General features: G+C 35.6%; 2 protein-coding genes across 3 annotated transcripts in view; one reads left to right on the forward strand and one right to left on the reverse strand.

Annotated features, from left to right (window-relative positions):
• Positions 1-236: 236 nt before the first annotated feature.
• Positions 237-14,793, forward strand: part of LOC121376164 (protein smg8-like) — a 33,017-nt gene continuing 18,460 nt past the window's right edge. For both annotated transcript variants that reach the window (XM_041503973.1, XM_041503974.1), the window contains exons 1-8: positions 237-292; positions 5,141-5,261; positions 6,002-6,037; positions 8,103-8,219; positions 9,012-9,095; positions 9,885-9,952; positions 10,619-10,793; positions 12,920-13,008. In XM_041503973.1, coding sequence (XP_041359907.1) covers positions 243-292; positions 5,141-5,261; positions 6,002-6,037; positions 8,103-8,219; positions 9,012-9,095; positions 9,885-9,952; positions 10,619-10,793; positions 12,920-13,008 — 740 coding nt within the window. In that variant the 5' untranslated portion in view covers positions 237-242. The remainder of the gene's footprint in view (positions 293-5,140; positions 5,262-6,001; positions 6,038-8,102; positions 8,220-9,011; positions 9,096-9,884; positions 9,953-10,618; positions 10,794-12,919; positions 13,009-14,793) is intronic.
• LOC121376166 lies at positions 13,026-14,735 on the reverse strand. The gene is made up of 2 exons (XM_041503975.1): positions 14,385-14,735; positions 13,026-13,574 (listed from the first exon to the last, which is right to left on the reverse strand). Exons 1-2 carry the CDS (start codon positions 14,503-14,505, stop codon positions 13,285-13,287), a joined length of 411 nt encoding a protein of 136 aa, XP_041359909.1. The 5' UTR covers positions 14,506-14,735; the 3' UTR covers positions 13,026-13,284.

The following is a 14,793-nucleotide window of genomic DNA, read 5'->3' on the forward strand; positions in this document are numbered from 1 at the left end:
CCAAAAATCAGTAAATTATATTGCTTGGATAAGCCTTTAATTGTTGACATTTACATCAATATAATAAAATATTGGGCACATCTGGAATATCATCCTATATTCAGGAAACTTCTTGCCTATGCTTCACACAAGTTTACAGACCAGTGTGTTCAAATAACGGTTCTTGATAGCGACAGTGCTCTTTCCGCTCACAGTGGTGCGTATGAGACATTTGGAGGAAAATAATAAAAGGAAAAACAAAAATGACAGCTCCCATGGATACATTTTCTTTTCCTCCAAGCTTTGACATAAAGTTTGTGCATTTGAATTCATATTGTGTTTTATAATACGTGAACAAAAATTCTTTTTTTTAAAAAGACTTCCGTATTCCCTACCCCATTTGGGGTGTTGAATTAACGCTCTCAACTGAATATTGCATTAAACAAAACAAACGACGTAGTAGTACTAGTAGTGGCACTAGTAATGCTAAGTTCAGGATTCGAACTCCAAACCATTCCGTACTGTAGCCGAACGCTCAATGTTTATAAAACATATTTAGGGGGTATAAGGAGGGGTGGAGAGCGGGATAAGGAAGTCTTGTCAATGCAATAATCTTGTAGCCATTCATACTGTCGTACTGAGTTCATTTTATAACCATGATTATGATATTTTAATTTATTTTTCCTGACAGCTTTTCCATCAAACTGCGTCCTTCTAATATCAGACATGAATACGATACTTACATAAAGAATATTATACATTTTTCAGTTAGGTTACATGAAGGGGACGGGACATAGCCCAGTCACGCCAGTTCGCCTGATGCTTATTCGATCTAGGATCAATCCCCATTGTTGGGCCCTTAGGGCCATTTCTCATTCCAGCCAGTGCACCACAACTGGTATATCAAAAATTAAGGTTGTTGTATGTGCTGTCATGTCTGTTGGATGATGCATACATATTATTATAAGATCCCTTGCTACTAATAGAAAAATGTAGCAGGTTTCCTCATCTAGACTATGTCAAAATTACTGGATGTTTGACCGATGATTAAAATGGTCTTTATATACGAAGTGGCTATATATATGACAGCCATGTATATGGCCTCTGCTTACGAGGGCTGACTATATACACAGCAAAAATGTATATAACTGGTAAATAAGTATTTGATTGATCCCTATTTCCGAACTACCTGGAACAGGATGAATACACACTAAGTATGAACATTGTGTGGTCTGTACAGGGGAATGGGGGTTGAATATGAATCTATAGGACCCTTTTGTGTATGTTTCCATAGACATCTACCATATATATGAATAGCTTAATATTGCCCCTGCAGTACTCAAATAATAATAATAAATGAATAATTAAAATTACAAATTATCAGCTGCTGAGAGATTATCTAAAAGAGAAAATAAATACACACTAACTACGGACAGTACACAAACTAAAAATGAAAAACAACAAACAAGCCGTTGCTTAAGCAAATTTTCTTTTCTTTTTTTTCTTTATAATTATCCGGGGGAGCATGTCTTGACCCCCTCTCCTGGAAACTTTGCTCACCAGTCTAGAACCCCCTTGCTAAAATTGCTTCACATATGCCTGCAGTGGTCCTGTGTACGGTAGCTCCGTAACACCCCCCACAATAATAAAAAAAAAGAGAGAGTAAAAATAAATGAAAAGATCCAACGAAAACATATAAAAAAAAAAATAATAAAAAAAATTGTAAGTTTATGTTGTAACTATTATTTTATTTCATCGTATTCGCCATTATTTTGTCATGAAATAATATATTTAAAATTATATTTAAGTCTCTATACACAGCAGTTGTGTATATAAAATTTAAGGGTACAGTAGTGATACTTAGCTGTCGTATATATAGCCTCATGAATAATCAGTTTTGTCGTACATTTTAGACTCATCATAAAAGAGTTCCAACTGGTTGTCATGGGATTCCCTCAATTATGGTTCAGTTAAAATGTTTTAGGTGATACAAATTAATGTAATTTCCATTTATAATCCATATTTAAAGAACTAAGGCCCATTTAACTATGTTTAGGCACATATGTTTGAAAAAAATAACCCTTTTGTGCATGCAAATGGCCGACATGTAGACGACAACAAAGTGGATGTGAATTGTGCCAACCGTGCACAAGAAAACAAATATAATGCAGTTAGGGACGTTGATGATACACTTAAAGTTTTTTTTTTTTTTAACATAAAGTAATTGATTTTAATATAAATAACCATTCATATACTTATCATTAATTTATTAGGTCTGTTTGTTTTTTTAAATTTTAAAATCTATTGGACTTGCCAACATTAAATGTCAACATGATAAAAAATGGTCCGAAACATTTATCTTGATGAATTAGGGGAGTGGGTAGTGGGTGTCCTTTGCAGCTAATAGCCATGTACATGAATATTCCCTTAATGGGACTAGGCCATCACAAATATTCTGGAAGCAATGGAAAATGGATATTCAGTGTTTACCCCTCTGTCATCGCAACAACTTCAGAGTTTTATGAATTATAAAAATGCTTGTGCAGCACTTGGTTCAGTGGCAATGCCTATGAAGCCTATTTTAGAACATTATGAATTGGCTGAAGACAAAATAGAAAGTGTGATCAATCAACTTTTACAGACATTCCCTCTTCTCTGTGTCAGACAACATAAAAACATGTACTGATTGATTTCACTGAGATGATACTGAAACCTAACATTATGGCTGAAATCTTAACTCTTGACTTGTCAGACACTTGCGTAACCAAAGATGAATGTCAAGAAACCGTCAGTAATCCATTTGAAGGAATTTTTATGTACAAGAAGACTGGCCCCATTCCAATGCAACAGAAATGTCCTGAACTGCTGAATGTTATAATGGAGTTTGTGAAGGTACATGGCTATGCAGCCCATGCACGGAGACGAGAAGGTACAAGTACAAGTTGTGGCATACGGTTGGAAGACATTCGGAAACATGTTCAACAGAGACTGCCAGAATTGGAAACCATTTCAAAAAGCAAGATTTACAATTTATTAAAGCCTGCACGACAAAGCACCCGATAAGCAGCAAATCATAAAGATTGTCTTGACACCCGACTGGGGACAAAGAACTGCGATGTCAGCAAAGAAAACCCTGATGCACACAGTCACTTTGCAACAGTAGCTAATGTTCGCCAAATGTGTGCCACTTACCCAGATGATTGTATTATCTTTTCCTGTGACGGCAAGGCCAAGGTCCATATTGGAGGGCAAGCAGTTTCCAGGTACCATCAAATTAGGACATTTTTCCCCACGAATGACATGCCTCATTATAATGATCATGATTTCCCCACTCCAGGATATCTTATTCAGCCAGATGGGTACTTAATGTTAAGCAGTGACTCGATATCAATGTCCATAGACAAGCTGGGAAGAGAGGATGTTGCCACACCACATGACGGCCCGATGTGGGTTTTCAATAGATGCGTTAAAAATATTTCGATAACCATTGAAGACCACATCAATGACCAGAGAAATATTCTGAATTGGAATATAGAAAAGAAACGACCTATACTTGTCAATGTGACAGATAGTGGGCCAGACTGGACACCGAAAAGCTGTCTTAATCCTTTCTACATGGGTAGACTGTGGCGCGATGAAAAACTGGACATGCTGGTTTCTGTGTGTGAGCCTGCTGGCCTGTCTTGATTTAACCCAATTGAACACAAATGGTCAGCCTGCTCCAAATGGCTTGCTGGTGTGTCTCTTCCCACTACGCTCCCTGATGATGTTCAACCCCCGGAAAATATAATGGAAGAAGAAAGACTTGTATTCAACAATGCATTGGACATACTTAATGGTCACTGGGATGGCAAGAATCATGGTGGTCATCAAGTCACATCTGTAGCCTGCAAGCATGGTGACATGCCAGAAAACTACATCAGGTACTATAATGACCACTTGGATGTAAAACGGATGTTTGATTCCAGTCTCCGGCAAATGAAACAGGATCCGGTCTTGTCTGAGAAACTGGATGAATGGAAGTTCCTTGTCCATCACATAGATAGGAGGATAGGGTACGTATCTTTCAAGCGAGTGAGTTGTGCGAATTCGTCTTGCATATGTCTTTTGAAACCTCTCATTGCAGTGAAGGTGTGTGGGCTCTCGTTGGATGAATCCTGGCACATTCCACCCATCACACTGGATTCAGATCACCCAGGCCACTTCAAAACATTCAAGCAACTGTGTGCAACTAACCAATATGACAGCCCTGAACAGCACTTCACAGCATCTCAAAATGGATCCTGCCTTAAATGCAGATACATGTTCACATCCAGTGCAGACCGAACCCGCCACACCTTGCTTGTCCATGGAGGAAAACGAGGAAATAATGACAATAAAAACAATGGAGAAAAAACACACCAGTGCCCTGTATGCAGTATGTTGTTTCCCACGAGATACCAACTTCAGAAACACCAGCAAATCACTCGGCACAAGCTGAAAAAAGGAAGGCCTTCTAATTCTAAGATGTGAATATTTACTGTAAAATTGCCTCGATCCCTGACTGAATGCCTGTGATGACATATGACCATAGTGTTTTCACCTTCTGACACACACACTATGCCCACACATGGCATGACTTCAGTGATTTATGAATGATGACATTTTAATTTAATTTTGAACAAATTTTTAATAAATTTCTACATATTCCATATTCTTGTTTTTATGTCTGTGGTTAGTCCTATAATCTAGATCAATCTCATGTCCCATGATAAAATGTTGATATGTACTACTTTGGGGGGGGGGGGGGGGGGGGGGGGGGTCTGGAAAAGTAGTACTCTTTGTACTACTGTGAAAATGTTGAAAACTTTGGATGACCCCTTAGTGGTATTGAATTAAAATAATTAACTCAGTGTTGCATTAAGCACTTCAAATGATGTGGTACTCAGTAGTACTAAAGTTGTTAGGGGGAAAATAAGGTATTCATGCAATGACAACGCTTTCAAATTTTCCCCATTTCTGTACAATATATATTTATATATATTCAGATTCACGCAGTTAGTGTTCTTTTTTTTTCAATTTTCACACCGGTGTGTCAAACCGAAAAGAAATAACATAATCCTTAATCAAGGACTTTAACTAAAATGTATATAACATGTCACAACTTATTAATTGTTTTCAGAAGCCTTCCATCCTTGGAGAAGAAAGTATGTGTTGTAACTATCATAGGCAAGAACCGTCTAAGTGGATTTACTACAAAAGCATCCATTTTGAATCCAGTTCTTGACAGAGATGTTTTTCTTGTAAGTTCTTTTGGAATATACTCGTTTATAATATCAACTTGATTAACCACACTTGTGCATCCCTTGAAATTCAGATCATCTGGCAATGACAGTTTTGTACAAATAATAACAAAGTAAACACTGAAGGTTGATTACCATATTTGTTTCAAATTTGAGCTATTAAAAGATGGTAATTTTTTTCAGTATATTTTTCAAAATAATTCTGATTATTTATTGTTCCGTCTTTCCCCAATGGTCATTTATTTACATCTAATTATATATAAATTTCTTTTTAGGGTGGCAAATTGGCAAATGCTTTCAGTATTTTCAAAATAATTAACAAAATGTATCCGGTATTGAATTGTTTGGTTTTTTGGGGGTTTTAAGGATTCTGCCAGAATTGTAAACATAATGTAATCATATGCCAAAGGAAGATTGGGGTGGTGATGGTGGTGAGGGCAACTCCCATTTTTTTTGCCAACATCAAGAAAAATTTAATAAATAACACCTGTTCAAACACCTCTTATTATGTCCCCCCCACCCATTTTCACAAATCTGTGGATCCATGTCGGGTAATAGTACTTATACAGATATTTGGAGATTTCATCTGATAATCTTATGCTTCTGACGAAAAAATCTTAAGATTTGCGGAAACACAATATCCTGCTAAATTCATAACCTGTGTACATGTCTGTTATTATTTGTATTCATTCTCTCCCCCTCACAGTCATTTAATTACATTTAATTATGTTTCTTTTCAGGGTTCTGAAAGTTGTGTTGGAAAGCAGATAGACAGGGTATGCTATTTCACTTAAAATAATTATGTGTAATTAGTGTTATGTTATAGCGATTGACATGCACATTCAGAGCAAGCTGTTTTAGCACACGCCTGTCATGGGCACAACTGCCCGCCCCGGCCGGCTCCTCCATCCAGGACAGGAAAGGGTTGGGGTAGGTGGGAGAAGGCACCGCCTGCACTGGCAGGTGCAAGAGAGCACCAGCAGTCCGACTGGGGTCGGTAACAGGCGGGGGAAATTAGTGTATATATATACTGATGGAAAGAAATAAAGGATCACACAGATAACAACAAGAAATAATGACTGCATCAAAAATCAATTCATATTGTCAGAAGTTGACTGGGAACATACAGGCAGCACATTCAACACTACATACATTGAATCCCATATTACAACTGTGTATGAAATATAGACGTTACTATGCTAGTAGTGATTTAAATTTGGTCTACAATTTGATGTGTTTCCTTATTTCTTTCCATCAGTATAAAATAAATCTACATACATTCGAACCTGTAAAACACCTGTTAATTATCAAATATGAGCATGCGCTACTCACTACACTAATCTACTGGTTGCCGCCAGTTACCTTTATTCAAACACTTTTGTAGCCTTCAGTAGTCAGAAGATTAAAAGATTTCTGACTTACCAAAGCTAACCATGTACGCAAAATGCATTGACGGGTTGTGTGGGGGGGGACCTCAAAGTGGCCGTGATGCAGGTTCGACCATACATTGTTTGTTATATATATATATAGAGGTTATTACCAGAGTGTTTTTCGGTATCGTCAATATCATATATTAGGAATAAAAATTGTATTTTGCGAGCATAATACATTATTTTTATTCCTAATATATGATATTGATGATACCGAAATACACAAGGGTAATAATCTCTTTATCATATAATCTCAAGCTTAATACATGTTTTTGTAAACTGTACACGCAACTTTAATTCCAGACCGCCATTACTAGATATTCAAATGACGTAAGAATATGTGTGGCAGTGTATTTTTGAATGGAAATGATGTCAAACTCGAATGACGTCATTTTGGATGTCCTTACATCAAAAAAAAGTTATGCCTAACATTTTTTGTTTTCTGAACGCTGGACAGCTTTCAGTGTCAAATTGCCATTGAAATGTTTTTATTTGATGACTATGAATGCATACGTCAATCATGGAGTGTCACTCAAGTACGTTTGCTTAAATGTCAATAAACCTAGTGCCGAGACCTCGACTAATTTACATCTAATTTGCAAAGTTATCAAACTCTTAAAGTATGTGATCTGAAAAATATCACATACTTTGATTGCACTGAAAATGTAAGATATTATATGATAATTCTATATATCCTGACTATTGATTTCGGAAGTGTGGGTACATGTACATGTACATGTATATGGGTTGGGGGTGCAATTGTTTTGAAGAATAAGACAGTTTTCATCTCCAAAGTTTAGTAACACCTCAACACATTTTAAACCATGACTGTTTTGTGTTTTCTACATGGTTATTGTGACTTCTGATCTGAAGTGAGAGGAAACCTGGTGCTGCCTCATATGACATTCTTACTGAATAGCAGCAAAGGATTTTTATAATTTTATATGCACTCTAACAAAAAGGGCAACACATACTGCAGTTTTTGATTCACCAATCATGGGGAACTGGTTAGGATGGGGTGGGGGGTGGGGGGGATCATGCTGGGTCGGCTAATAACATTGATCCTATGACCCATCATACTATAAGTAATTCATTACCACAAAATCTCCATAATATACAAAAGTATTTTTATTCACAGTGATTTGGTGCAGTAGAAATGTACTGTTTACTTAATTGTATATGTACAGCTATATGTATATGACATAATATGTATGTCTATGTCTATGTGTATACAGTAAAACCCATCTAAACCAAACACCCATTGGACTAAGTAAAACATATGGTTTTAAGAGGTATCCAGTTTAAAAGACTCTGTTCTGTAATGATACATTTATTTGAAAAAGGACCACAAAACGTGTCCCTTTTTGAAAGGTTTCACTGTATAAATTGACATAATATGCATTTATTTCAGGGTGAAATAGAATGTTACTATGACACAGATGCCCAGGTGATCTACTTACATTACCAGTCACTCTCAGATGCCAGCAAGCTTGCCAGCAAGTGTAAACAACTTGTTGATAAATCAATGGTATGATGATTCTTCACATCTTGAAAACCAAATTTTGGTAGCTAAGAAACTCCTAGATTTCTGCTAGTTCCAAAATTTGGAGATTTATTATTACTTTTATTATTAGATTATCTAGCCTTACAAATTACTTTTCCATGGTAAATAAAATAAAATTATTGAAATCTAATTTTTTCTATTATCACATTGCAACCATTTATTTTTATAATTCATAGAACCCCTACATTCCTAGCTTTTCTGTTCTTGTGACTTCATATTAAATATACCAGCCTTAGTGGCTGGTAGGTACTGGGTTCGGATCCCAGTCGAGGCATGGGATTTTTAATCCAGATACCGACTCCAAACCCTGAGTGAGTGCTCCGCAAGGCTTGATGGGTAGGTGTAAACCACTTGCACCGACCAGTGATCCATAACTGGTTCAACAAAGGCCATGATTTGTACTATCCTGCCTGTGGGAAGTGCAAATAAAAGATTCCTTGCTGCCTGTCGTAAAAGAATAGTCTATGTGGCGGGTTTCCTCTAAAAAAAAAAAACAGTGTCAGAATGATCATATGTTTGATGTCCAATAACCGACGATAAGATAAAAAATCAGTGTGCTCTAGTGACGTTGTTAAATAAAACAAACTTTACTTTTTTCATATTAAATAGGTCCACACAAATGAAAATTAAAATACATGTAACTGTGGTAAACAATCAATGTAGCAACATGCCATACACTTTGGTTTGAATGTCTTGATAATATATTATTTGTTAACTTTTTAATTTTATTATTTCTATTATTTTGTTTTCATATAGGACTTGATTTCCTTGTGGCAAGATGAAGACTTCATGTATGCTAAAAGCTTGTTATTTCTGTTCTGTGTATCTCATATTGTTTTGGTAAGTTTAAATTTGTTTTTAAAAATAAAGTGAAACAAGTACAAATGTATATATTTATATGTATATGTATACATGTAGTACCTAAACAAACATCTTTCATGTTGGTAAACATTGTGCCAAATATACCCATGTCCAAATTAGGGTACAAATTATTCAAAAAATTAAGAAGAAAAAACTCCATTTAAAAACAAGAATGAAAAATGCAAATGTGTAGGCTGCACAAAGGAACAGACCCTAGTTTCAGCCCATGAAAAGGCACACTAAGTTTAGTTAATCTACAAGACATTTGTAAGACATTTGGATAAAATTACAATTGAGTGAAACATGAGTCTGACTGAAATGGTGAAATAATCTCTAAAAATAGACTAAAACTCAGCTCCATAACTGTTACTTCTCAGACGCATGTGCATTTTTAAAAATATGAGAAATGAATTTTGTGATATTAAAAACACCAGGATGTCCCTTTAAGTTCCATACTAGTTAAGCAATTTCTTTCTTAGATTAACTTGAACCTTGTGGTAGATTAGTCAACAGAGATCAGTGAAGCATTCCGACTAGTTTGTAGATATGATAAAAACAAAAAATCCAATCAGTATATGAACCTAACTTGGTTCCGTGTTTGTATGAGTTACTTAGCATGCTGTTGAAAAAGAAGCCAGTTAAGTAAGGCCAATAGCCATTGGTTATGGTCACAAGGTTCTGACCAAATTAATACACAATTACACATGTATATGCAATGTAAAGTCCTGACTTGTATTCACTTTACAAACATTTTAAATTTCTTTTCAGCTGTCACATCCTGGTAGTACTTTTGATATTTCTTACGTAAAGCTGTTTAGGACACTGGATACTGTTAGGTATGAACTTTTAACTATTTACTCCTTACACATATTTTATACATGTACATTTATAATTTACATGTACTTTATTCTTTGCTCTTGTAGATAATCTTGAACATAACTTTGCACATCCCCCGCTCCACATTTAGTGTTAGCAATAACCTAAAATTGATTTAATTATATGTTAATAAGTAACCCTGCCCCACAAATTAAACTGTGATACATGTATCAGTAGTAGCATAATGAATAATGTATATTGCAAATACGAAATGATTTTTTTTTCTTCATGCAGCTGTTATTTGATGGACTTAATAACACTGATCTAGTATCATATTAAGTAACCTGCTCACACAAAATGTTGTCAGATTAATAATTGTTTTCAATATTTAAAAAAATTGCAACAAAAAATACTGTGATCAGTCAGTAAATAGAAAACAGTCAGTGGCGGTTCCAGAAAATCCATTTAGGGGGGCCCCAATGACATGAGACGGAATGCCAATGGAACTTTGGGGGAGGTTTGGAGGGGGATCGTAAAAAATATGAATATTAATATATAATAAAATTATAACTATCGCAAAATTTAGAGGGGGCCCGGGCCCCTGGCGCCACCCCCTAGATCTGCCTCTGACAATATTTTTGTTTTAAATGAGAAAAGAATAATAATGTTAGGCTTGTTGTTGGCAGGTCCAAGTTACAACCCTTCATGACCGATGCCCTGCATGGTCTTCCAATCCCCAAAGACTGGCTGGAAGGAGCCCGCCCCTGCTCCCCCCGAGTTCTGTTTATCTTCGGCACACCTACAGTGGATGTTGGCTATGATGATGGTGAATCTCTTGGACTCAGTCGGTCACGGTCACAGGTATTCATTTAAATACATACAGTAGATTGATATTATTATTAAGCTGATAGTTTGTATGGGTTCAGGTCTTTTGCCCCCCCACCCCCGGACATTTGCCACCCCGGACATTTGCCCTTTTGCTTAAAAAATCCTGTCATTTGCCCCCCCCCCCCCCCCCCATCTTCAATTTTTTTTTTATTGTGTAAATTATTCAATATTTTTCTTAAATATTGCAACTGAGATACATGAAGGCATGAATATGTATGTGGCTTCCTTCCATTTATTATGGAAATGAATTAACGAATTACGAAAAATATTTCTAGAATCACACACACGCACCTATCATTGCCAGTGAGCTTTGTTTACAATAACATCAAATATCTGAAAATCATCTAATCTACTTGATAGTCATGACCTCCAAAACTACGGCTTTGATCAAAAGACTAAATGTGGCATTGTGTATATAGGCAGAATAGGATGCATTTAATAATCTCACATCTGATTAATCTATGATTACAAAATTCCCTATAGAACTTGGGAGTCCCAGTCAAATATTAAAAAAACTCACTAATCTGTCCTAGGGGCAAATGGCCAAGGGGCAAATGTCCGGGGGGGCAAATGACCGCAAGCCAGTTTGTATACTAGTGGAAGAAAGAAGTTTGTTTTGTTTAACGACACCACTAGAGCACATAGATATTTTTATACTAGTGAAAGACCGGCCTTGGTGGTTTAGTGATTACGTCATTGGTCTTAAAGTTACACATTACCATTCACTTTGTATGCATTTCAATACAATTTTATGTCAATACATTCTGTGAAAAATGGTACCATGTCGATAAAGGAAGATGTGACTGCTGTTTTTAGGAAGTACAGTCACTAGGTAACTACCATGCAAAAAAATAAAAAATCAATTTAGTTATCCCATCCTTAAGTCAGAGCACTGCCTCATTTTGCTGTTATATAAGTATTTATAAGTATCAGCATTCCACTTGCACAGTAGGCCCATTGAGCTATTTCTCGTTCCAGCACCACGACTGGTATATCAAAGGCTGTGGTATGTGCTATCCTTGCTGCTAATATAGTGGATTTTTTTTCTAAGACTATATGTCAAAAATACCAAATGTTTGACATCCAACAGCCAATGATTAATAAATCAATGTGCTCTAGTGGTGGTGTTAAACACAAACAAACTTTTTCCACTTGTACAGCTATCATTTAGTATCTAGTGGCATGCATTATTCTCATAGGTACCAGTGGTTGTTTGCGAAATTTACATGCCACAAACATAAATAAGGTCTATTTGCGGAAAAACCGCAATATTAACCTGGTTTACAGTATTTTGGCATTGGAAGTAATCTATAAAATTTCTTGCATGAGATTACAATAAGTTACAGATTTCTTTTCGTAAATCATAATCTGGTTATATGTTAACATGCTTATAATCTACTGGCATCAAAATATACTTTTAAGAATCCCACAATGAGGGGGGCAGGACGTAGCCCAGTGGTAAAGCTCTCGCTTAATGCGTGGTCGGTCAGTGGGCCCATTGGGCTATTTTTCGTTCCATCCAGTGCACCATGACTGGTATATCAAAGGCCGTGGTATGTACTACCCTGTCTGTGGGATGGTGCCTATAAAAGATCCCTTGCTGCTAATCTGCTAATCAAAAAGAGTAGCTCATGAAGTGGCGGCAGCGGGTTTCTTCTCTCAATATCTGTGTGGTCCTTAATCATATGTCTGATGCCATATAACCGTAAATAAAAAATAGTGTTGAGTGCGCCATTAAATAAAACATTTCCTTCCTTCCTTCCCACAATGAGGATCATGATAGATGTTTAACATGTTTATAATCCAATATTTGTTCACACTTGCACACACTTTGACTAAGCCAGTCTCTGAAACAAGGATTCTTTTAAATACACTTTTCTACTAATAAAACAACATGTTATATATTATCATTTTTAATCCATGAACCAAACTAATAATTACAAAAACCATTTGCAGAATTCCACCTTTCTCTTTGGAAATGAATGTTTTCCTTACGAAGGATGAACAGCAGTTATTTTGAAATCTTAAGATTTAGTTGCGAATAGTTCATGACTTTTTGTAAATTATAGAAATCATTGTTTAAATTATTTTTTTTCCAGAGGACACCACCTATCAAAAAACTGCAACACAACATTGAAGATCAAATCTACCGCATATTTCGAAAGTCTCGAATCATAACCAACATCAGGTAATTTTTTTATAGCAAAAATTCACAAATTAACACACAAAAAAACCAACAGCTTTGTTGCATATAAAATATTTTATATTCCACTTTGTTCTCGTTATAGTATACATCATGTTTTTCATTTTCACAAGCATTTCAATTTTATCCAGCTATATCCAAAAGAAAAATTGTTTTGAATTATAAGTTGGGTACTCTTAATTCTGTAATACTGCGTATGTTGAAGATTCCACACATTAGAATTCACACACAGTTCCACATATTTGGTAACAGTACGTTTTGTTAACAGCTCCTATATTCACTATTAAACTCCAGGCACAAAACGTTGTTGATGTAGGCTATTTCCTGTGAATTGTTTGGTACGGGGTAAGGGTTTGGACTGCTGATGTTGAAATCCCTCGAGTTGTTGACTGTAGCCTGTATGTTCTCCCTGATCTTGTTTTGATATTGGAAGTACACATTCTGTAGTCCGAGAGCTGCACACTGCGCGTGGAACAAGACACTGGCTCGGCCTGTGTACCCGGTCAGGGACTGAACCATCATCTTCTCTGTCGTGTGATTGATGTAGACATCTGAAAATATAAATAGAGTATGGATGAAATTTATAAAAGATGATCACTGAATTCTTAGTGTATATGTTTTTACCTGTAATAGAAAGATATTTTGAAATTTTTCATTTTTAAACTTTTATGAAATTAAAAAGAAAAAGTAAATAGATTTTTTTTAGAGATTTGATGGAATATTTCTGAACCTAGGTACCATGATGTTCTTACGCAGTCTCCACAAACTAATAGTGAGATATTTTGGAAGTTTCAAATTTTAGAATTTGTATTAAATTAAAAAAAATTAATTAGAACTTTAACATTGAAAATTTAAAATCTCTATGAAAGATCATCTACATGTAACAAAATTGAAAATTAAACAATGGAGCAGCATAGGCCAATAAGCCTTTTCTTAAAATCTTAAACATAACAAAATATGATGGGTGGACATGATAAACACCTGTATTGATTTTAAATAATTAAATATATGCACCTGTTTTTGAAATGTTACACATGATCAAGTACTGTGGTATATAAATACTAATAACAGGTACAAAAAAATTACTATGGTACAAAATGACTTTGGTTCAAAATGACCTAAGTACTATTGTATGAAATGACCAAAGTACAAAAATTACTATGGTATAAAATGAAACAAAATGACCATGGTATGAAATGACTAGATACAATTAGTCATAACCCCAAAACATAAAAAAAAAATTCCTTTTTATGTAATAACAACCATCTGTATTAATTTTCAAATTGAACATGCATTTCACAGTTTTAGTAGGCAACTTCTATGCAAGCACTCGTCTGACAAAATAAAACCTGGGTACATACCGAGCATGTCGATGGTGACTGTTGTCAGATTGTACAGTCGGAGAAGCTTGTGAAGCTGGGCAGAAGACTCGCTGGACTCAAAATTCATCATGAAGATATCTATCAGTTCCAGATCATACATGAATTGATTTTTTTACTTCACAGCCACAGAACGTTTTCCTTCTAGTCACCGGGTGCACTGTTATTGCATTGTCAGTAAGCCATCACAGATATAAACTTTTTACACAAATAACAAAGAAAGTCATTATTAAACAACAATCACATAGGCTGTCCTGTTACCCAACTCGATATCATCTGCATGCAAAAAAATAACCTCAATCTTTAACAATAGTTGAGACTGTTGGCAGACTCCTTTCCCATTCTGTTAACAAAAATAAAGGGATTGAAACTTGGGTATCAGCATTTAGAA

The sequence above is a fragment of the Gigantopelta aegis genome, chromosome 6 (assembly GCF_016097555.1).
Source record: "Gigantopelta aegis isolate Gae_Host chromosome 6, Gae_host_genome, whole genome shotgun sequence".
NCBI lineage: Eukaryota > Metazoa > Mollusca > Gastropoda > Neomphalida > Peltospiridae > Gigantopelta > Gigantopelta aegis.